Source organism: Nerophis ophidion, linkage group LG07 (genome assembly GCF_033978795.1).
Source record: "Nerophis ophidion isolate RoL-2023_Sa linkage group LG07, RoL_Noph_v1.0, whole genome shotgun sequence".
Taxonomy (NCBI): domain Eukaryota; kingdom Metazoa; phylum Chordata; class Actinopteri; order Syngnathiformes; family Syngnathidae; genus Nerophis; species Nerophis ophidion.
In genome coordinates, this window is record NC_084617.1 from 75577203 (window position 1) to 75603332 (window position 26130).

Genomic DNA, 26130 nt, shown 5'->3' on the forward strand with positions numbered 1-26130 from the left:
CCCTTATCTTCCTTTCAGATAAAGAGAAAGGCTACAAACCCTGCAGATAGTACGGTCGTGTAGCAGGAATCAGAGACGTCCAGACTTTACCGGACTACTTGCCCAAGCCCTCATCCATCCATCCCTACTCCCTTATCGTCCTTTCAGATAAAGAGAAAGGCTACAAACTCTGCAGATAGTACCGTTGTGTAGCAGGAAGCAGAGACGTCCATACTTTACCGGACTACCCTTGCCCAAGCCCTCATCCATCCATCCCTACTCCCTTATCTTCCTTTCAGATGAAGAGAAAGGCTACAAACTCTGCAGATTGTACCGTTGTGTAGCAGGAAGCAGAGACGTCCAGACTTTACCGGACTACCCTTGCCCAAGCCCTCATCCATCCATCCCTACTCCCTTGTCTTCCTTTCAGATAAAGAGAAAGCCTTGCTCTTCGCCGACTCAAACTGACAGCTCGAGCCAAAGGCCTCCGCATGCTTTTTTGGAAGGTCTTGCTTGTTTTCATCCATCTGTGAATACGCAGCCGCTGGGGAACGAGAATGTGACATGTCGTATTAAATCCACATTTAAAAAAAGATCATTGTCTTTTGAAGTTCCTCTTTGTTCCCGGGCTTTAACGGCAATCCTTTGAGGGCGTATTAACGACGACAAATTATTTGTGGTTGTTTTTTTGTTCGTCTCTGTGACTGTTTGGAGTTAATAAAAATATAAAAAACATGCCACATGTCAGTCATCAGCTAAAAGTAGCAGGCGTTTAAAGAATGTTCCTGCGGTGGACGTGCCTTTAAGCCAAAGGACAAGAAGGACGAGCGCTGTCGCTGCCAGCGAGAGACTACACACATCACCGGAACAACGGGAGCACACATTTACATTCCGAGAACGCAGAGGCGAGACAACGGTTGCTTTCATGGGGTAAAAATAGCCCTTTGACAATTTTGAAGCACCGCGCTGATGTTGTCGTTGTCTGAAGGGAAAAAAAACATGACTGACTTCAATCAACACACATGCATATTTAATGATTGCAGCATTTTCTAAACATGCACAAACATGCATTGAGCTTTTTATTTGTTGTAACAAAGGCTGGGCGAGATATGGAATATACTCGATATATTGCGGGTTTGTCTCTAAGCGATATAGAAAATGACTACAAACCCAGTTTGTTGGGAAATTGTGTTCGATGTAAATATAAACAGAATACAATGATTTGCAAATCCTTTTCAAGCCATATTCAGTTGAATATGCTACAAAGACAACATATTTGATGTTCAAACTCATAAACTTTGTTGGTTTCCGGCCATGCCGCTTACGTGGAGTGATTTCTCCAGATTCTGTTGCCGTCACATCCCCTTAGTAAAAATAACACTTACTATAGTCCATCCATCCATCCATTTTCTACCGCGTATTCCCTTTCGGGGTCGCGGGGGGCGCTGGCGCCTATCTCAGCTACAATCGGGCGGAAGGCAGGGTACACCCTGGACAAGTCGCCACCTCATCGCAGGGCCAACACAGATAGACAGACAACATTCACACTCACATTCACACACTAGGGACCATTTAGTGTTGCCAATCAACCTATCCCCAGGTGCATGTCTTTGGAAGTGGGAGGGGCCTATCCCCAGGTGCATGTCTTTGGAGGTGGGAGGAGCTTATCCCCAGGTGCATGTCTTTGGAGGTGGGAGGAGCTTATCCCCAGGTGCATGTCTTTGGAGGTGGGAGGGGCCTATCCCCAGGTGCATGTCTTTGGAGGTGGGAGGGGCCTATCCCCAGGTGCATGTCTTTGGTGGTGGGAGGGGCCTATCCCCAGGTGCATGTCTTTGGGGGTGGGAGGGGCCTATCCCCAGGTGCATGTCTTTGGAGGTGGGAGGGGTCTATCCCCAGGTGCATGTCTTTGGAGGTGGGAGGGGTCTATCCCCAGGTGCATGTCTTTGGAGGTGGGAGGGGCCTATCCCCAGGTGCATGTCTTTGGTGGTGGGAGGGGCCTATCCCCGGGTGCATGTCTTTGGGGGTGGGAGGGGCCTATCCCCAGGTGCATGTTTTTGGAGGTGGGAGGAAGCCGGAGTACCCGGAGGGAACCCACGCATTCACGGGGAGAACATGCAAACTCCACACAGAAAGATCCCGAGCCTGGATTTGAACCCAGGACTGCAGGAACTTCGTATTGTGAGGCAGACGCACTAACCCCTCTGCCACCGTGAAGTATATTATTTAATAATTATTCATTTGTTCACTGTTCTGTTACATAGAACAAAAATAAAATGGATACAACTGCTATGGTATGAAAAGGTGTAGGATTACATAAGCTCCTTTTCGGACGTGCTGTAGTGAAACAACTAGGATTGTGTAATACTTTACATGTCATCATATGCATGTTCCAAATGAGCTGGAAATGAACTGCAAGTCAGCATAAATGCTTAAATTGGAAAGCAGGACACCTCGCTGGGATGTAATCAGTCAAAAAAAAAAGGAAGGAATGCTTCTAATATCATGATTTCTCCATTACTCGATTTAATATAATTAAAACGTGGAGCGCCGGGAACATAAAGTGGGTCGTTGGAGATTGTAATTCCGCTGTAAAGGCGCCAAGCGTGAAAATGTCACTTACCGAGTAGCCCCGGCCCGACAGCGGCAGAGTGGAAGTCTGCAGGGAGGGAGAGGAGAACAAGAGTGACCTTTAAGGAGCGTTTCACTCCTTGACACAGACATGATGAAGCAGTGCCGCTTTAATATCAATATTCACGTTAACCTTTTACCCGGACCGCCATGCAAGCCACGCCCGCTCCGCGCCACTCAATGCCAGCGATACTATTTATTTTTTGTGCAAGAACATGGTGCTCACTTTTGGGTTCAATCATAATTCCAAAGTTGAAGAAAAGTCATTTTTGATTTGTTTGTGCTGACTTAGTTTTGTCAAAAGGAGCCCTGTCATGCTGGTCTGCATTTGGGATCAGGATCCAGGAGTCTGGAATGTTCTACCGGTAACAGTTAGAGATGTTACCTCAGTAGAAGCATTGAAGTCCCATCTTAAAACTCATTTGTAAACTCTAGCCTTTAAATAGACCCCCTTTTTAGACCAGTTGATCTGCCATTTATTTTCTGCTCTGCCGCCCTCTCCTTCGTTGGAGGGGTGGGGGCACAGGTTTAGTGGCCACGGATGAAATGCTGGCAGTCCAATATGGACTGGACTCTCACTATCATGTTAGATCCACTATGGACTGGACTCTCACTATTATGTTAGATCCACTATGGACTGGACTCTCACACTAATATGTTAGATCCACTATGGACTGGACTCTCACTATTATGTTAGATCCACTATGGACTGGACTCTCACACTATTATGTTAGATCCACTAAGGACTGGACTCTCACACTATTATGTTAGATCCACTAAGGACTGGACTCTCACACTATTATGTTAGATCCACTATGGACTGGACTCTCACTATCATGTTAGATCCAGTATGGACTGGACTCTCACACTATTATGTTAGATCCACTATGGACCGGACTCTCACTATTATGTTCGATCCACTATGGACTGTACTCTCACTATTATGTTAGATCCACTATGGACTGGACTCTCACTATTATGTTAGATCCACTATGGACTGGACTCTCACTATTATGTTAGATCCACTATGGACTGGACTCTCACTATTATGTTAGATCCACTATGGACTGGACTCTCACTATCATGTTAGATCCACTATGGACTGGACTCTCACACTAATATGTTAGATCCACTATGGACTGGACTCGCACACTATTATGTTAGATCCACTATGGACTGGACTCTCACTATTATGTTGGATCCACTATGGACTGGACTGTCACTATTATGTTAGATCCACTACGGACTGGACTCTCACTATTATGTTAGATCCACTATGGACTGGACTCTCACTATTATGTTAGATCCACTATGAACTGGACTCTCACTATTATGTTAGATCCACTATGGACTGGACTCTCACTATTATGTTGGATCCACTATGGACTGGACTCTCACTATTATATTAGATCCACTATGGACTGGACTCTCACTATTATGTTGGATCCACTATAGACTGGACTCTCACTATTATGTTAGATCCACTATGGACTGGACTCTCACACTATTATGTTAGATCCACTATGGACTGGACTCTCACTATTATGTTAGATCCACTATGGACTGGACTCTCACTATTATGTTAGATCCACTATGGACTGGACTCTCACTATCATGTTAGATCCACTATGGACTGGACTCTCACACTAATATGTTAGATCCACTATGGACTGGACTCGCACACTATTATGTTAGATCCACTATGGACTGGACTCTCACTATTATGTTGGATCCACTATGGACTGGACTGTCACTATTATGTTAGATCCACTACGGACTGGACTCTCACTATTATGTTAGATCCACTATGGACTGGACTCTCACTATTATGTTAGATCCACTATGAACTGGACTCTCACTATTATGTTAGATCCACTATGGACTGGACTCTCACTATTATGTTGGATCCACTATGGACTGGACTCTCACTATTATATTAGATCCACTATGGACTGGACTCTCACTATTATGTTGGATCCACTATAGACTGGACTCTCACTATTATGTTAGATCCACTATGGACTGGACTCTCACACTATTATGTTAGATCCACTATGGACTGGACTCTCACTATTATGTTAGATCCACTATGGACTGGACTCTCACTATTATGTTAGATCCACTATGGACTGGACTCTCACTAATATGTTAGATCCGTGACAAAACCATATCAAAAGTGACACAAACAAGTAATAGTACTATGGGGACAATACAAAAAATAATAACAATAATTAAAAAGGACTGCGATGAGGTGGCGACTTGTCCAGGGTGTACACCGCCTTCCACCTGATTGTAGCTGAGATAGGCACCAGCGCCCCCCAACGACCCCAGAAGGAAGAAGCGGTAGAAAATGGATGGATGGAATTAAAAAAGGAATAAAACTACAAAAAAGATACAATTTTTTTTTTCCTTTTTCTCCTTCCTTTATTCTTCTCCCCTTCCCGAGGACAAAAACATGCCTATAAGACTTCCAGGTTGGTTCCCATTTATTCATATTTGTAGAGTTTATACGTCGTATTTTTTCAAGAGTCATTAAGTTCACAAGTTAACTTAACCAGAATGTTTTTAAATCAGGATTATTATCACTCGAGACATGCAAAATGTAGGCTGACCTGGACTATAAAGCTGAGCTCCTCTACTCAGCCTCGTAAGACCAGGGTGGGACCAGGGTGAGACCAGGGTGAGACCAGGGTGAGACTAGGGTAAGACCAGGGTGAGACCAGGGTGGGACCAGGGTGAGACCAGGGTGAGACCAGGGTGAGACTAGGGTAAGACCAGGGTGAGACCAGGGTGAGACCAGGGTGAGACCAGGGTGAGACCAGGGTGAGACTAGGGTAAGACCAGGGTGAGACCAGGGTGAGACCAGGGTGAGACCAGGGTAAGACCAGGGTGAGACCAGGGTGAGACAGAGGGTAAGACCAGGGTGAGACCAGGGTGAGACCAGGGTAAGACCAGGGTGAGACCGAGGGTAAGACCGAGGGTAAGACCAGGGTGAGACCAGGGTGAGACCAGGGTGAGACCAGGGTGAGACCAGGGTGAGACCAGGGTGAGACAGAGGGTAAGACCAGGGTGAGACCAGGGTGAGACCAGGGTGAGACCAGGGTGAGACCAGGGTGAGACAGAGGGTAAGACCAGGGTGAGACCAGGGTGAGACCAGGGTGAGACCGAGGGTAAGACCAGGGTGAGACAGAGGGTAAGACCAGGGTGAGACCAGGGTGAGACCAGGGTAAGACCAGGGTGAGACCAGGGTCAGACCAGGGTGAGACCAGGGTGAGACCGAGGGTAAGACCAGGGTGAGACCAGGGTGAGACCAGGGTGAGACAGAGGGTAAGACCAGGGTGAGACCAGGGTGAGACCAGGGTGAGACCAGGGTGAGACCAGGGTGAGACCAGGGTGAGACAGAGGGTAAGACCAGGGTGAGACCAGGGTGAGACCAGGGTAAGACCAGGGTGAGACCAGGGTGAGACCGAGGGTAAGACCAGGGTGAGACCAGGGTGAGACCAGGGTGAGACAGAGGGTAAGACCAGGGTGAGACCAGGGTGAGACCGAGGGTAAGACCAGGGTGAGACCAGGGTCAGACCAGGGTCAGCCCAGGGTGAGACCAGGGTCAGACCAGGGTGAGACAGAGGGTAAGACCAGGGTGAGACCAGGGTGAGACCGAGGGTAAGACCAGGGTGAGACCAGGGTCAGACCAGGGTCAGCCCAGGGTGAGACCAAGGTAAGACCAGGGTGAGACCAGGGTGAGACCAGGGTAAGACCAGGGTCAGACCAGGGTCAGCCCAGGGTGAGACCAAGGTAAGACCAGGGTGAGACCAGGGTAAGACCCGGGTGAGACTGAGGGTAAGACCAGGGTAAGACCAGTGTGAGACCGGGGTAAGACCAGGGTGAGACTGAGGGTAAGACCAGGGTAAGACCAGGGTGAGACCAAGGGAAAAGCCTGGATTCTGTCCTCTTGCACGGTCTGTCTTCACCCAATCTCCACTTTTCACTGCTTTTATTCTTCGGTCTAGATTGGCAATTTCTCCCCCAGGGTCTCTGGAGGGAACTTTTCTGCTGGACCAATTTCATCCCTTGGTCTACCTTCAATCCAAACAACCCCTCCTCCCCCCCCCCCCCCCACACCTTCGCCACAACTGCGATGTTTTGCACTTTCTCGGTGTCCCTCATCCATTCCCCCCCCCCCCCACACACCTGCTCTAGACCTCGGTCCTCATCAACGCCTGTGTGTCCCTCTGATTTGCAGGACAGCTCCTGTGGTGACGATTAGAGCGAAGTCCTGCCGAGAACCGGAAAGCGGGCTCTGCGGGGAATCAAAAGGCTATTCCATGGCTGACTCAACCTCTATGATCCCTTGACTACCAGACCGAGGAGCCGGGCGGAGCAGAAAGTAAAATGTTGAGGAGACGGACATCACTTAACAAATGTGAACAAACACAATCCGCCCTGTTAGAATAATTATATACAAATGATCACACAACTCTTATGCTTAAAAAGCACGTAAATTATTATCTTCCACTACAAACTAGGAGTACCTCACTGCTGTTTGTGTCTTTCAGCCACGGACAAAGATGGACTTCGAGTAACTCAACACAGGCAAAACAGAGACCGGGCGAAATAACGAGTGTCAGCACATATCTATTCTGAAAAATCACGCATTGTGTCTACATACTCCTCCCTTTAAAAGCAGCCTCTGCGATGATAACTAGGGAACTCCTGAATAAAATGGGGAGCGCGGGGGCTGTACCTCAGAGCGTGGTGTGAGACTGTAACTGAGTGCGCAGCTCCATATGTTTCTCCTCATGAGCAAAATTGAAATCTGTCTCTCCTTGCTTCTTGTCCAGTTTAATAGATAGTTTGGTACTTGAACCTGACACATCCGTTCATATCCATTTATCTTCTTCCGCTTATCCGAGTTTGGGTCGTGGGGGCAGCAGCCTAAGCAGGGTAGCCCAAACTTCCCTCTCCCCAGCCACTTTGTCTAGCTCTTCCTGGCGGATCGCGAGGCGTTCCCAGGCCAGCCGGGAGACATAGTCTTCCCAACGTGTCCTGTGTCTTCCCCGTGGCCTCCTACCGGTCGGACGTGCCCTAAACACCTCCCTAAGAAGGCGTTCAGGTGGCATCCTGACCAGATGCCCGAACCACCTCATCTGGCTCCTCTCCATGTGGAGGAGCAGCGGCTTTACTTTGAGTTCCTCCCGGATGGCAGAGCTTCTCACCCTATCTCTAAGGGAGAGACCCAAACTCATTTGGGCCGCTTGTACCCGTGATCTTATCCTTTCGGTCATGACCCAAAGCTCATGACCATAGGTGAGGATGGGAACGTAGATCGACCGGTAAATTGAGAGCTTTGCCTTCCGGCTCAGCTCCTTCTTCACCACAACGGATCGATACAACGTCCGCATTACTGAAGACGCCGCACCGATCTGCCTGTCGTTTTCACCGTCCACTCTTCCCCCACTCGTGAACAAGACTCCGAGGTACTTGAACTCCTCCACTTGGGGCAGGGTCTCCTCCCCAACCTGGAGATGGCACTCCACCCTTTTCCAGGGCGAGAACCATGGACTCGGACTTGGAGGTGCTGATTCTCATCCCAGTGGCTTCACACTCGCCTGCGAACCGATTTAGTGAGAGCTGAAGATCCTGACCAGATGAAACCATCAGGACCACATTGTCTGCAGCCACCAAACCGGATTCCCTCAAGGCCTTGACTGCGCCTAGAAATTCCGTCAGTAAAAGTTATGAACAGAATGGGTGACAAAGGACAGCCTTGGCGGAGTCCAACCCTCACTGGAAACGTGTCCGACTTACTGCCAGCAATGCGGACCAAGCTCTGGCACTGATCATACAGGGAGTGGACCGCCACAATAAGACAGTCCGATACCCCATACTCTCTGAGCACTCCCCACAGGACTTCCCGAGAGACACGGTCCAATGCCTTCTCCAAGTCCACAAAGCACATGTAGACTGCTTGGGCAAACTCCCATGCACCCTCAAGGACTCTGCCCAGAGTTTAAGGCTGGTCCTTAGTTTGACGACCAGGATGAAAACCACGCTGTTCCTCCTGAATCTGGGGTTCGACTATCCGGCGTAATAAACCTGAATAAACCTCATTTGTTCTTAGAAGATCTTTAAACAGACTTTAGGAATCTGTATAAATAACTAAGTCTGCATGTACAGGTGTTTGTGTGCTGGGAGGCCAAGGCCATTCAACGTAGGACATTCTGGGTGGAACGAAGGAGCTTATTTAAATGATAATGAGGGACAATCCATTGGATTTAGCGCTGGGAAAGGAGGGGGATCGGAGGGTTTGGGGGGGACCCATTAAAACGCCAGCGGTTCATAAGCCATAGGGCCGGCGTACAGCTAAACACTCTCTCTTAAAAGCCATTATACATGGCTCTCAATGGATTTCTGCAGTGCTTAGGACTTCAAAAGGATTTAAGAACCCGCGCCAGAGTGGGAGAGTTTGGGGGCGCGGTGTGTGTGTGTGTGTGTGTGTGTGTGTGTGTGTGTGTGTGTGTGTGTGTGTGTGTGTGTGTGTGTGTGTGTGTGTGTGTGTGTGATGGGGTGGAAGCTGGCGGCGTGCAAGGGTTAACTAACAGCTCGGGAGAAGAGAAATGTTGCTAAATCCGCCCCCTAATCCTCTCCACATTTCCATGCCCCTCTTCCACTCCCACAAGAAGAAAAAAAAAAAAAGGAAAACCTGAAGACAAGAGTGAATCCGCTCGACATTTTTCTTATCTCAGAGCATTTGTTGCAGGAAAAGTCGACGCAATGGAGGCAGTCGCCGCTCCCGGTCGAATGATGCAAGTGGTGATGTCATCTGTGGGCGGTGAGATCAGGTAGGTGGGTTTATTTGGAAAAGGGGGAGCTTGTTTGAGACCCCCTGAAGCCCCCCCAACCTCTCCCCCACAAGATAACCCTCGCCAATCCCCCATATTTCCCTAATCCATGTGTGGCTTATTGCCGGGGCCACGGCTGCACCGCGAGCACAATTACCGAGTCAAAATAAACAGATAAAGAGCCAAAGCACCGCAACGGACAAACAGCAACCCCCCCCCCACGCCCCCCCCCTCTAAACACCCCACTCCCAAATTGATGCATGACTGTTTTTAAAGGCGGACAGGCGACAACGTCCGCATGTCACGTTTGTCTACATTTCCTTTTGGCGGCACGACAAGAACATTGAATTTCAGATGTTGCCGACTCGGCGTCATTAGTTGCCAGCTTTTAAAGCCGCCGAGACACTTTGATGTGGTGAGAAAATGAAGAGTTCTCTCGGAGGGGCGGCAGCGGAAAAAAAACATGTCAGGAAGGCGGCGGCGGCACAAGTTATTTTAATTTTTTCGGATGGTTTGGGTTTGTTTCGATCATGCATACAAGTTACAACATAATCCATCACAATTTACCCAGTTTTTTCTTTTCAACATGATCGAAAAGGAGTAAGTAGAAGCAGACCTGATTTACCCTCAGTAGCTTGTCAATCAAAGGGCTGCACAAGTTTCACACTATTGTGTTAGTTCCACTATGGACTGGACTCTCACACTATTATGTTAGATCCACTATGGACTGGACTTTCACTATTATGTTGGATCCACTATGGACTGGACTTTCACTATTATGTTAGATCCACTATGGACTGGACTCTCACTATTATGTTAGATCCACTATGGACTGGACTCTCACACTATTATGTTAGAACCACTATGGACTGGACTTTCACTATTATGTTAGATCCACTATGGACTGGGCTCTCATTATTATGTTAGTTCCACTATGGACTGGACTCTCACACTATTATGTTAGATCCACTATGGACTGGACTTTCACTATTATGTTGGATCCACTATGGACTGGACTTTCACTATTATGTTAGATCCACTATGGACTGGACTCTCACTATTATGTTAGATCCACTATGGACTGGACTCTCACACTATTATGTTAGAACCACTATGGACTGGACTTTCACTATTATGTTAGATCCACTATGGACTGGGCTCTCATTATTATGTTAGATCCACTGTGGACTGGACTCTCACTATTATGTTAGATCCACTATGGACTGGACTCTCACACTATTATGTTAGAACCACTATGGACTGGACTTTCACTATTATGTTAAATCCACTATGGACTGGACTCTCATTATTATGTTAGATCCACTATGGACTGGAAACTCACTATTATGTTAGATCCACTATGGACTGGAAACTCACTATTATGTTAGATCCACTATGGACTGGACTCTCACACTATTAAGTTGGATCCGCTATGGACTGGACTTTCACACTATTATGTTAGATCCACTATGGACTGGACTCTCACTATTATGTTAGATCCACTATGGACTGGACTCTCACACTATTATGTTAGATCCACTATGGACTGGACTCTCACTATTATGTTAGATCCACTATGGACTGGACTCTCACACTATTAACTAGATCCACTACGGACTAGACTCTCACACTATTAACTAGATCCACTACGGACTAGACTCTCACTATTATGTTAGATCCACTATGGACTGGACTCTCACACTATTATGTTAGATCCACTATGGACTGGACTCTCACTATTATGTTAGATCCACTATGGACTGGACTCTTACTATTATGTTAGATCCACTATGGACTGGACTCTCACTATTATGTTAGATCCACTATGGACTGGACTCTCACTATTATGTTAGATTCACTATAGACTGGACTCTCCCACTATTCTGTTAGATCCACTGTGGACTGGACTCTCACTATTATGTTAGATCCACTATGGACTGGACTCTCACACTATTATGTTAGATCCACTATGGACTGGACTCTCTCACTATTAAGTTAGATCCACTATGGACTGGACTTTCACAATATTATATTAGATCCACGATGGACTGGAAACTCACTATTATGTTAGATCCACTATGGACTGGACTCTCACACTATTAACTAGATCCACTATAGACTAGATTGTCACTATTATGTTGGATCCACTATGGACTGGACTCTCACACTATTGTTTTAGATACACTATGGACTGGACTCTCACTATTATGTTAGATCCACTATGGACTGGACTCTCACACTATTAACTAGATCCACTATAGACTAGACTCTCACTATTATGTTGGATCCACGATGGACTGGACTCTCACACTATTGTTTTAGATCCACTATGGACTGGACTCTCACACTATTATGTTAGATCCACTATGGACTGGACTCTCACTATTATGTTAGATCCACTATGGACTGGACTCTCACACTATTATGTTAGATCCACTATGGATTGGACTACCACACTATTATGTTAAATCCACTATGGACTGGACTCTCACTATTATGTTGGATCCACTATGGACTGGACTCTCACACTATTATGTTAGATCCACTACGGACTGGACTCTCATTATTATGTTAGATCCACTATGGACTGGACTCTCACTATTATGTTAGATCCACTATAGACTGGACTCTCACACTATTATGTTAGATCCACTATGGACTGGACTCTCACTATTATGTTAGATCCACTATAGACTGGACTCTCACTATTATGTTAGATCCACTATAGACTGGACTCTCACACTATTATGTTAAATCCACTATGGACTGGACTCTCACAATATTAATGTTGGATCCACTATGGACTGGACTCCCACTATTATGTTAGATCCACTATGGACTGAACCCTCACACTATTATGTTAGATCCACTATGGGGCTGGACTCTCAGATTATTAACTAGACCCACTATGGACTATATTCTCACTATTGTTAGATCCACTGTGGACTGGACTCTCACTATTATGTTAAATCTACTATGGACTAGTTTCTCACAATACTATGCTAGATCCACTTGACATCCATTGCATGGGGTCCCCTCCAAGGTTTCTAATTGTCATCCACTGGGTTGTGAGTTTTTCCTTGCCCTTATGTGGGATCTGAGCCGAGGATGTCGTTGTGGCTTGTGCAGCCCTTTGAGACACTTGTGATTTAGGACTATATACCGTATTTTGGCAGACCATAAGTCGCAGTTTTTTTGCGACTTATTCTCCGGAGCGACTTATATTTGAAATTATTAACACATCATCTTTCAGTCAAATTAAGTTTGCTGTAATATTCTAACAAAGGCCTCAGTTAAGTGGAATAAAAAGCTCCTGCTCAGACGTGGATAGAAGTGCATGAGGAATAAACCAAGCGGAGCCAGATGCTTCAACGCGGATCGATCTGACCGGCGTGTCAACAACCGTCGGCGGCGTCTGCTCACCATCTCTTTGGCAGCAGATAAGAGCGACGCGCCACATTCAGCACCGTCAGCACTTTTCAGCGACCCCCCCCCACCCCAACTCACTCATGCCCCCTCTGCATCCGTGTCGTCTACTCCTGTCGGAGCTGTCAAACCCACGCCGTGTTCTTATCTGACAAGCCCTTCTCGTCATACTGACTTTTTCATTAAGAGACATCCTTTTGTCCCCGGCTATAAAAAAAAAAAAAAAAAAAAGCGCGAGAGAGAGAGAGCTGGAGGAAACAATAAGAAAGACGTAGAAACAATGAGAACCAGGAAGCGAAAGATTAGGTGCTTTTTTTTTAATAGGGCGTTTTTTTCCAATTGCAACATTGAATTGTTTAAAATAGTTTATTTAACAAGTTCTTTAAACCTTTCTTCCTGCCATCGATTTGCCAACGCAGAAGAAGGAAGCCTGTTTTTTTTTTTTCTGCCCCCCCCCCCCCTCTCAGGCTTCCTGCTTTGGACAGATAAATGAACATTCTGATTGAAATTTAGTTGGGGTTCTGCAGGGTGAAGGCTGCAGTTTGACAGCCATTTGTTAGGGAGCATATTTCTACATTCATTTCAAATGAGCCGCTCGGGGATTTAGCATAAATTCTCATTACTTCCCCGGTATCTAAATTGCATTATTTCAAGCTTGACGCTAAACCAATGCATGCCCTCCATTTCTCTGTGCCACCTACTCATCCTCTAAATGAGCTGGCAGAGGAATTCTGGCACAGTGATAATTGGAAGCATTTTTTTTTTAAACTCATTCCACACCAGTGTCAGCCCACACCTGGATAAAAACCTGTTAGGTCATGTGACCATTTCACTATTTGGAAAAAGAATGTCATGACTATCTAGACCAGGCCTGGGCAATTATTTTGTCTAGGGGGGCCAAATTTAGAGAAAAAAATGTGTCTGGGGGCCGGTATATATATTTTTAGGAACACTAATACAAAACCTCACAATAATTTTTAATAATTTTTAATTTATTAATTAATTTATTTTAATAATTGTTCATTTTAATTTATTTAAAAAAATAATTATGTTTTTAGTTTTTAATTTAATTTAATGTTTTTATTTTTAATATTTTTTATCTGAATAAGACACCCAGAATGTACATGAAAATAAAGAATGTGGGATTTACAATATTACTATGAAGGATAAAACACTGAATATTGACAACAAATTAATGTCACACCCGTCTGGATAGCATTTGTCAGGTCATGTGACCATTTCACTGCCGTGGTTGGGAAAAAAAAAAAATGTCATGACTATCTAGACCAGGCCTGGGCAATTATTTTGACTCGGGGGGCCAAATTTACAGAACAAAATGTGTCTGGGGGTCAGTATATATATTTTTAGGAACACTAATACAAAACTTCCCAATAAGGCTGAAAATGTTATGACAGACCGCCTTAAAAAAACGGAATGGAATTAAAAATGTTTTAACTGAATAAGACACCCAGAATGTACATGAAAATAAAGGATGTGGGATTTACAATATTACTATGAAGGATAAAACACTGAATATTGACAACATATAAATGTCACACCCGTCTTGATAGCATTTGTTAGGTCATGTGACCATTTCACTATCGTGGTTGGGAACAAAAAAATGTCATGACTATCTAGACCAGGCCTGGGCAATTATTTTGTCTCGGGGGGCCTAATTTAGAGGAAAAAATGTGTCTGGGGGCCGGTATATCTATTTTTAGGAACACTAATACAAAACCTCACAATAATTTTTTATTTTTTATAATTTTTAATTTATTAATTAATTTATTTTAATATTTTTTCATTTTAATTTATTAAAAACAAATGTTTATATTTTTAGTTTTTAATTTAATTTCATGTTTTTATTTTTAATATGTTTAATTTTTTAACTGAATGAGACACCCAGAATGTACACGAAAATAAAGAATGTGGGATTTACAATATTACTATGAAGGATAAAACACTGAATATTGACAACGTATAAATGTCACACCCGTCTTGATAGCATTTGTTAGGTCATGTGACCATTTCACTGCTGTGTTTGGAAAAAAAAATGTCATGATTATCTAGACCAGGCCTGGGCACTTATTTTGTCTCGGGGGGCCAAATTTAGAGAAAAAATGTGCCTGGGCGCCGGTGTATGTATTTTTAGGAACATTAATACAAAACCTCACAATATTTTATTTATTTTTTAAAATTTTTAATTTATTTTTTAAATTAATTAATCTCAATTATTTTACATTATTATTTTTTATATTTTTAATTTTATTAAATATGTTTATTTTTAAAATGTTTAATGTTTTAACTGAATGAGACACCCAGAATGTACATGAAAATAAAGGATGTGGGATTTACAATATTACTATGAAGGATAAAACACTGAATATTGACAACATATAAATGTCACACCCGTCTTGATAGCATTTGTTAGGTCATGTGACCATTTCACTATCGTGGTTGGGAACAAAAAAATGTCATGACTATCTAGACCAGGCCTGGGCAATTATTTTGTCTCGGGGGGCCAAATTTAGAGAAAAAAATGTGTCTGGGGGCCGGTATATATATTTTTAGGAACACTAATACAAAACATCAGAATAATTTTAAATTTTTTATAATTTTTTATTTATTAATTAATTTATTTTAATAATTTTTCATTTTAATTTATAAAAAAAAATATGTATTTATATTTTTAGTTTTTAATCTAATTTAATGTTTTTATTTTTAATATTTCTTATCTGAATAAGACACCCAGAATGTACATGAAAATAAAGAATGTGGGATTTACAATATTACTATGAAGGATAAAACACTGAATATTGACAACAAATTAATGTCACACCCATCTTGATAGTATTTGTTGGGTCATGTGACCATTTCACTGCCGTGGTTGGGAAAAATAAAATGTCATGACTATCTAGATCAGGCCTGGGCAATTATTTTGACCCAGGGGGCCAAATTTAGAGAAAAAAATGTGTCTGGGGGCCGGTGTATGTATTTTTAGGAACACTAATACAAAACCTCACAATATTTTATTTATTTTTAATATTTCTTAATTTATTTTTTAAATTAATTTATCTTAATTATTTTAGATTATTATTTTTTATATTTTTAATTTAATTAAATATTTTTGTTTTTAAAATGTTTAATGTTTTATCTGAATGAGACACCCAGAATGTACATGAAAATAAAGAATGTGGGATTTACAATATTACTATGAAGGATAAAACACTGAATATTGACAACAAATTAATGTCACACCCATCTTGATAGTATTTGTTGGGTCATGTGACCATTTCACTGCCGTGGTTGGGAAAAATAAAATGTCATGACTATCTAGATCAGGCCTGGGCAATTATTTTGACCCAGGGGGCCAAATTTAGAGAAAAAAATGTGTCTGGGGGCCGGTGTATGTATTTTTAGGAACACTAATACAAAACCTCACAATATTTTATTTATTTTTAATATTTCTTAATTTATTTTTTAAATTAATTTATCTTAATTATTTTAGATTATTATTTTTTATATTTTTAATTTAATTAAATATTTTTGTTTTTAAAATGTTTAATGTTTTATCTGAATGAGACACCCAGAATGTACATGAAAATAAAGAATGTGGGATTTACAATATTACTATGAAGGATAAAACACTGAATATTGACAACAAATTAATGTCACACCCGTCTTGATAGCATTTGTTAGGTCATGTGACCATTCCACTGCCGTGGTTGGGGAAAAAAAATGTCATGACTATCTAGACCAGGCCTGGGCAATTATTTTGTCTCGGGGGGCCAAATTTAGAGGAAAAATGTGTCTGGGGGCCGGTATATATATTTTTAGGAACACTAATACAAAACCTCACATTTTTTTTTTCTTTGTAATAATAATTCATTTTTTTATTAATTTATTTTAATTATTTTTAATATATTTTAATCGTTTTTTTGTGTATTTATAATATTTTTAATTTAATTAAATATTTTTACTTTTAATATTTTAAATTTTTTAACTGAATGAGACACCCAGAATGTACATGAAAATGAAGAATAATGGATTTACAATATTACTATGAAGAATAAAACACTGAATATTGACAACAAATTAATGTCACACCCGTCTTGATAGCATTTGTTAGGTCATGTGACCATTTCACTGCCATGGTTGGGAAAAAAATATGTAATGACTATTTAGACCAGGCCTAGGCAATTATTTTGACTCGGGGGGGCCAAATTTAAAGAAAAATATGTGTCTGGGCGACGTTATATATATATACTTCCATGTTTTTTTTGTTTCAATGACTACCCATTAGTTTTCAACTGTCCTTATGTCACGCACCTGTCTCACGTTTTGCACTCGCCCACCTGTCACTAATCACCACAGCATTATTTAAACCTGTAGTTGCCAGGTAGTCAGCCTGGCGACTTTTCCTCTACTCCCGTCATGCCATGCCATGCTACCGTTGTCACTCATGCCGACCCATAGTTTTGCTTCTTGTCCTGCCACGTAAGTTTTGTTTATTAATGCCACAGTTAGTGTCTTTTGTTTTTGCCTTTGTGCTAGTCTTTTGTTTTCATTAGTGAGGTTTGTTCTCTGACATTGTCCGCGCCTTTTGTTTGCTTCTTTTTTTGTAGTTTGTCAGTGTTATTAATAAATATGTACAGTACTTACATTCACGTCTTGCACGCGCCAACTTTCCTTTGCCTTCCGGAAAAACAAACCCCATAGTTCACGTAGTGACAACTTGTACTATATTTTGCTTCCACACGCTTATGGAAAAAAATGCTTTAGTTTTCGTATAATTCTGTCTCCTCCGGACCAAAAACTGAGGTACCAGTGTGTCAATTTTTATGGAGTGAAAACTGGAAAAACAAAACACTGGCAACAAGAGCTGATCTTAGTGTTAGATTGCTCCGAATGGCAAAAGCAACTTCTTAGAACGAAGTGAGTAAAGAATAAAATAACCATGCGAGTTGTCCCACCTGGCTCACCTGCTCCTTGGTGTTGCTCCGGTGTGGTGGACCCAGCTCCGTTTCATCCTTGAAGAATTTGACCGGGAAACCCATCAAAGGTTTGATCTGCAACGTAGATTAAATGTTGTTTTATTGTCCACTCATTGTGAGGAACGCGCACGGCTGCCGTTTTGTTACCCCAAGATGCAAGAACCAGGAGGATGCTGAGCAGGTAAGATGACTTTAATTATCATCAAACAGAGAAATGAAGCAGTCTTGCAAAACAAAGGTTCCAAACAGAGAGATATCATCCAGCACTGAGTGCTCCAGACAAGGCACACATAGCATAAATATTGATTGGCTGCAGGTGTGTGAACAAAAAAAGTTCTCAACAGAACAAGCAGGAAGTGGAAACCAAAATAAGAGCACTGATAGGAAGTGAATACAAAAAAGAAGGAAACAAACAGAAAAGAAGTGACCGATCCTCACACTCATTTGTTTACATGGTTTCTTGGCTCGGAACCGACTTTTATACATTGTCCACAAAGGAGGTGAGGCTTTTGGAAAAGGCCTTTTTAAGAAGCTTCATTTTAGCGAAGAGGTGTCAAAGTCAAGACCCGCGGGCCACGTCCGGCCCGTGAATGAATGACTTATGGCCCCCGACATGATATGGTGAATGGTAAATGGGTTATACTTGTATAGCGCTTTGGACCTGCGATGTGGTGGCGACTTGTCCAGGGTGTACCCCTGCCTTCCGCCCGAATGCAGCTGAGGTAGGCTGCAGCGAACCCCCGCAAGCAATAAGAAATGGATGGATGGATGTATCGCGCTTTTCCACCTTCAAGGGACTCAAAGCGATTTAACACTACTTCCACATTCACCCATTCACACACACTGATGGAGGGAGCTGCCATGCAAGGCGTTCACCACCACCCATCAGGAGCAAGGGTGACGTGTCTTGCTCAAGGACACAACGAACGTGACGAGGTTGAAAGAAGGCGGGGATTGAACCAGGAACCCTCAGGTTGCTGGCACGACCGCTCTCCCAACTGCACCACGCCGTCTTCTAATATTTGATTAGAACAGGCCCGCAGGCCACAGCCACCTGCTGCTATTTTGCACACACTAATTCTCCATCAGCGCTAGGAATTTTCCAAATGGGGTCCCCGGAACCCCATCAAGTCATAAAAATGGGGTCCCACAGTACATTTTTTGGGTTCCACTTTTTTGTAAGTGTTTTGAAAACAAATGGTAAATGTATGCATTATCCTGTTGTATCTTACATTATATATTGTGATCAATAATTGGTATAAAAAAAAAACATGATTGGTTGGTTGTTTATTAGGAGTGTGGGAAAAAATCGATTCGAATTTGAATCGCGATTCTCACGTTGTGCGATTCAGAATCGATTTTCTTTTTTTTTTAAATCTATTTTTATTTTTTATTTTTATCAATCCAACAAAACAATACACAGCAATACCATAACAATGCAATCCAATTCCAAAACCGAACCTGAGCCAGCAACACACCACACAGAACAAACCAAAAGTAGTGAAACAAAAATGAATATTATCAACAACAGTGTCAATATTAGTTATAATTTCAGCATAGCAGTGATTACGAATCCCTCATTGACATTATCATTAGACATTTATACAAATTTAAAAAAAGAACAATAGTGTCACAGTGGCTTACACTTGCATGGCATCTAATAAGCTTGACAATGTGATGTTTGCTGGGCATGGTGAAGCGGGTGCATTCTTTCCAGATGCAGATCGGGCACGGACACAGCGTGAGGTAAGAAATACTGATTTATTAAAACTAAAAACAGACTAAGAACAGAAAACTTGCACTAGGCACAAAAAGGCAAAAACAAAGAGCTAGCATGGGAGCTAGAAAAACACAAAAGCATAGCGTGGAAGCTAGCAATAACAAAGCAGGTTTTTACCAGAATACGGAAGCAGCGACGTCCCTAGTTGCGTGCAACAAAAGCTAGGATGCGAGAACGAGTCACAGAAAGGGCAGGCTTAAATAAGGATAGTAATCAACAAGCGGGTGATCCTAGCGGATCATGACAGACAACACACTGTGTCCAATATTTTCGCAAAGGTAAAATAAGTCATATTTCTGGTTCGTTGAATAATTAAAACACATTTACATTATCGCAATCAGTTGATAAAACATTGTCCTTTACAATTTTAAAAGCTTTTTACAAAAATCTACTACTCTGCTAGCATGTCAGCAGACTGGGGTAGATCCTGCTGAAAATGTATTGAATGAATACAGAATCCTTTTAAATCGGGAAAAAAATGGTTTTTGAATCGAGAATCGTGTTGAATTTGAAAAAAAAAAAAGATTTTGAATCGAATTGTGACCTCAAGAATCGATATTGAATCAATCAATCAATCAATGTTTATTTATATAGCCTTTAATCACAAGTGTCTCAATGGGCTGCACAAACCACAACGACATCTTCGGTACAGAGCCCACATAAGGACAAGGAAAACCTCACACCCAGTGGGACGTCAGTGACAATGATGACTATGAGAAACCTTGGAGAGGACCCCCAGGGGACTGAAAGCAATGAAAGTCCAATCCATAGTGGATCTAACATAACCGTTAGAACACAGACCAAAGTGGATCCAATAAAGTAGCGAGAGTCCCGTCCAAAGTGGAGCCAGCAGGAAACCGTCCCAAGCGGAGGCCGATCAGCATCAGAATATAAACCTGGGACATCCAAAATTTCGCAGCCCTAGGAGTTATCTCACCCTCTGAGATGCCTGAGTTTTAATAATATACTCCAATGTTGTAAAAATGTGTGGAATAAATGTTATATTTCAACATATCTGTCAACGAAGATCTGTGTTAGCGACATGTAGCCATTTTGATAGTAGGCTAACATAGACACGTATATCAAGTGTTGACTTCATTATGTCACTTATAGAAGGCTTTTCGCTTCACGAAGCGACCGGAATGAGAATCAGCACCTCCAAGTCCGAGTCCATGGTTCTCGCCCGGAAAAGGGTGGAGTGCCATCTCCGGGTTGGGGAGGAGACCCTGCCCCAAGTGGAGGAGTTCAAGTACCTAGGAGTCTTGTTCACGAGTGAGGGAAGAGTGGATGGTGAGATCGACAGGCGGATCGGTGCGGCGTCTTCAGTAATGCGGACGTTGTATCGATCCGTTGTGGTGAAGAAGGAGCTGAGCCGGAAGGCAAAGCTCTCAATTTACCGGTCGATCTACGTTCCCATCCTCACCTATGGTCATGAGCTTTGGGTCATGACCGAAAGGACAAGATCACGGGTACAAGCGGCCCAAATGAGTTTCTGGGTCTCTCCCTTAGAGATAGGGTGAGAAGCTCTGCCATCCGGGAGGAACTCAAAGTAAAGCCGCTGCTCCTCCACATGGAGAGGAGCCAGATGAGGTGGTTCGGGCATCTGGTCAGGATGCCACCCGAACGCCTCCCTAGGGAGGTGTTGAGGGCACGTCCAACCGGTAGGAGGCCATGGGGAAGACCCAGGACACGTTGGGAAGACTATGTCTCCCGGCTGGCCTGGGAACGCCTCGGGATCCCCCGGGAAGAGCTAGACGAAGTGCCTGGGGAGAGGGAAGTCTGGGTTTCCCTGCTTGGGCTGTTGCCCCCGCGACCCGACTTCGGATAAGCGGAAGAAGATGGATGGATGGATGGATGGATAGAAGGCTTTTCATTTTTTGCGGCTCCAGACAGATTTTTTTTTTTGTATTTTTGGTCCAATATGGCTTTTTCATCATTTTGGGTCGCCGACCCCTGTTCTAAAGGTATAAAGTCGTCCTTCTCAGCTTTTACGGACAAATGTCCACAGGATAGCAATCCTAAAGCCATCATGGACGGCTCCTTTTATTGCGGGTCATTCGGAACGCAGTCGGCATGCATCCAAATTTCCCCACCAGATGGAAGGTTGGCAGTATCTGGGTTGCCACAGCGCCGGCCAATCACAGCGTCCCATGGCCCCCCCTTGGAGGTTAGGAGTGGCAATAGCTGCAGGGTGTATTCCATTTAACTAGCAGTTTGCGTGTAGTCGCTCCCCTGGTGACACGGGCGCTGGCTGGCCTCGGTCTCCTGATCTCGGCTGTAATTGAAGCAGATCACTGCTACAATTAACCTTTCCCAGTAAATATCAATTATGGCGCCCGGCTGGGCTAGAATTAAAAGGGTCATCAGCTAATCTGACAGGTCCTGTACGCTGCCACCTGGCGAGGGGGGGGCTTGGCGAGTGTTTGTCTACCCTTGTGCCCGGCAGCCCACATGCCAAGTGGACTGAATGTCCTTTTAATTACACGGCCGGGGCAAGAGGGGGGGGGGGGGGGGGGGGGGGGGGATTGGTCAGAGGGCGTGAACGGCACTCTGGGGTCAGCAGTCACATGACGTCTGGAAGGAGCCTCCGCCGTGCAATCAGAAAGAAAAGAGAAACCTGGCAGGTGTGAAGTGAATTACATTTATATAGCGCTTTTCTCTTGTGACTCAAAGCAATTTTACATAGTGAAACCCGATATCTAAGTTACATTTAAACCAGTGTGGGTGGCATTAGGAGCAGGTGGGTAAAGTTTCTTGCCAAGGACACGGCGGCAGTGACTAGGATGGCGGAAGCGGGGGATCGAACCTGAAACCCTCAAGTTGCTGGCACGGCCACTCTACCAACCGAGCTATACCGCCCCTGTGGTACCTCGACTTCTCAACTTAAGAGTGCCCTGATTTAAGAGTATTTTGAGAGAAAAGAGCCGTCTCTTGGCTAATTGGAATGCTTTAAAGGGGACCTATCGCTAAAATTCGCTCCATTTTGTCCACTAAAGACGCCGAGATGATTATCCATGCGTTTGTTACGTCTCGTCTCGATTACTGTAACGTATTATTTTCGGGTCTCCCCATGTCTAGCATTAAAAGATTACAGTTGATACAAAATGCGGCTGCTAGACTTTTGACAAGAACAAGAAAGTTTGATCACATTACGCCTGTACTGTATATACCTTTATATACATATATACATACATATATACCTATACTGTATATACCTTTATATACATATATACATACATATATACCTATACTGGCTCACCTGCACTGGCTTCCTGTGCACTTAAGATGTGACTTTAAGGTTTTACTACTTACGTATAAAATACTACACGGTCTAGCTCCATCCTATCTTGCCGATTGTATTGTACCATATGTCCCGGCAAGAAATCTGCGTTCAAAAGACTCCGGCTTATTAGTGATTCCTAGAGCTCAAAAAAAGTCTGCGGGCTATAGAGCGTTTTCCGTTCGGGCTCCAGTACTCTGGAATGCCCTCCCGGTAACAGTTCGAGATGCCACCTCAGTAGAAGCATTTAAGTCTCACCTTAAAACTCATCTGTATACTCTAGCCTTTACATAGACCTCCTTTTTAGACCAGTTGATCTGCCGCTTCTTTTCTTTCTCCTATGTCCCCCCCTCCCTTGTGGAGGGGGTCCGGTCCGATAACCATGGATGAAGTACTGGCTGTCCAGAGTCGAGACCCAGGATGGACCGCTCGTCGGGACCCAGGATGGACCGCTCGCCTGTATCGGTTGGGGACATCTCTACGCTGCTGATCCGCTTGAGATGGTTTCCTGTGGACGGGACTCTCGCTGCTGTCTTGGAGCCACTATGGATTGAACTTTCACAGTATCATGTTAGACCCGCTCGACATCCATTGCTTTCGGTCCCCTAGAGGGGGGGGGGTTGCCCACATCTGAGGTCCTCTCCAAGGTTTCTCATAGTCAGCATTGTCACTGGCGTCCCACTGAATGTGAATTCTCCCTGCCCACCGGGTGTGAGTTTTCCTTGCCCTTTTGTGGGTTCTTCCGAGGATGTTGTAGTCGTAATGATTTGTGCAGTCCTTTGAGACATTTGTGATTTGGGGCTATATAAATAAACATTGATTGATTGATTGATTGACCTATCGTGTAAAAAACAACTTTTTCTTACCTATTGGTACTTGCTTTTGTGTATTTGGGATCTACATAATGAACTGTTTGGCGGCGACCTCGAGGAGCTCCTGCTAAAGATGGAACATTTGGCAGAAATACCGGACAATTCTACAAACTTTATGGCTGGCTCACATCGTGGTCACTCCGTGATCACGTACGACCGCCAGAAACTTCTGGATGTTGACATATCGGGCCGTTTTGGACTGATAGACGCTTGCTTGCTAGACCTGCTAACTAGCACGGGAATACTTCGGCGGCTACTACCAACGGCCTGTGAAGCAGGGGAGTTTAGTAGCAGCGGGGGCCGTCTAAGGAGCAGACGCCAGCGGTGTGATCGGAAACGCGGATGCCGAGCGGGGCTAAAAACAAAGCAGAAGGCTAATCGCCACAGAACACCACTTCCCTCCATCCTGAAGCCGGATTTAAATGGAAGATGCGAGACTACTGGTCTGGGTAAGGAGTCAGTTAAATTAGAACACGTTTTTTCTGCTTTGATTGTTTCAGAGTTGGACATGTGTGTTACTGAGGTGGCTAACTATGATGCGTGCAGTTTATCAAAGGAACAAACAAACAATCGGAAAATTCCCGTCGTATCAATTCCTAGATATGGTCATAATAATACTAAATGCACTGGGCATAATACACACAACATTATTAATATTGCTATTACGGATAATTTGATCAAAAATTCCCTAAAACAGCCCACTACCTATAATATAGTTTTTTTAAACATAAGATCATTGTCTCCCAAAACGTTGTTAGTTAATGATATCATCAGAGACAACAATCTTAACGCCATCGGTCTCAGCGAAACCTGGCTTAAACCAAACGACTTTTTTGCGCTAAATGAGGCATGTCCTCCTAACTTTACACATGCGCATATTGCCCGTCCTCTTAAAAGGGGTGGGGGGGGGTCGCACTAATATACAACGAAAACTTTAACCTTAGTCCTAACATAAATAATAAATATAAATCGTTTGAGGTGCTTACTATGAGGTCTGTCACACCGCTGCCTCTACACCTGGCTGTTATCTACCGCCCCCCAGGGCCCTATTCGGACTTTATCAATGACTTCTCAGAGTTTGTTGCTGATCTAGTGACACACGCCGATAATATAATCACTTTAATATCCATATGAATACCCCATCGGACCCACCGTGCGTAGCGCTCCAGACTATAATTGATAGCTGTGGTCTTACACAAATAATAAATGAACCCACGCATCGCAACGGTAATACGATAGACCTGGTGCTTGTCAGGGGTATCACCGTTTCCAAAGTTACGATACTCCCGTATACTAAAGTAATGTCCGATCATTACCTTATAAAATTCGAGGTTCAGACGCATGTTCGTCAAACTAATAATAATAATAACTGCTATTACAGCCGCAACATTAAGCCATCTTGAATTGTTACATTTTTCCCATTAGTGATGTCAGCGCACATCTCCACATAGGCCATTGCAGTCTAACGTAGTCAGTAAGTTCCTTCTTTTTCTCTATCCTCTTGTTGTGGGACCGACTGGCTCGTACATGCACGTGAATGCCCCACTCTTGCCATTTCTGATACAAAGTAGCGTATAGTTTCAACTTATCTGTCCAAGGTTTTCCCCCAGATTGCCAAGGTACCAATGGTGGTAGGGTGTGGTTAGGGATGTGGCTTGGGGGCGGGGTCAATACGATGTCATCAGATTATTTGCTATGAAGCACTTATTTTCTTCAAAGAGCCTAATCAGTTTTAAATTCCGCCGCCGTCTCAACCTAATCGCTGCTTCCATCTCGGGATAGACGGCAAGCTCCGTGATTTCATTCTGTCAAAGGAAACACAAAAGACAAAATCCTGCTCGGGCGAGCTGCGAGGCGACGTCAGGGTGTCGGGGTTTGATGTGCGACTGTGCATAACAACGCTGTCACACCCGGCGGCCCATTACCTTGTTTACCCGGCATCAGCCTGGCTGGCAATTTCCGGAATGTGCCCAAAGTGTTCGCGTCTCCGCCGTGGCCTGCAGCAACTTTACCCAGTCAGCAATCAACTCCACTATCGATCAGTGCGAGGCATCTAATTAGCCGTCTGAGTTAATCATTGCAGTTTGCATGGTTCGTCCCCTGAGCCACCGTTCAGCGGAACACGGGAGGGCAATTGATCTCTGCAGGAACTCAAGAAAAGATTGGCACCTCTGACTGGATGTGATTAAGGCAGAGACTAATTCCTGATCTCAGGATGTGTTTAACAGGCCTTAAAGGCCTACTGAAATGAGATGTTCTTATTTAAACGGGGATAGCAGCTCCATTCTATGTGTCATACTTCATCATTTCGCCATATTTTTGCTGAAAG

The 26130-nt window shown here is 43.8% G+C and overlaps 1 protein-coding gene across 9 annotated transcripts in view; it reads right to left on the minus strand.

The window, feature by feature from the left end:
- fbrsl1 (fibrosin-like 1) overlaps positions 1-26130 on the minus strand; it is an 886448-nt gene that overhangs the window by 548628 nt on the left and 311690 nt on the right. For 8 of the 9 annotated variants that reach the window (XM_061907121.1, XM_061907120.1, XM_061907123.1 and 5 more), the window contains exons 3-4: positions 17849-17944; positions 2600-2635 (exon numbers count right to left, since the gene is read on the minus strand). In XM_061907121.1, the coding sequence (XP_061763105.1) occupies positions 2600-2635; positions 17849-17944 (132 nt within the window). The remainder of the gene's footprint in view (positions 1-2599; positions 2636-17848; positions 17945-26130) is intronic. The other variant, XM_061907119.1, reaches the window with a different exon arrangement.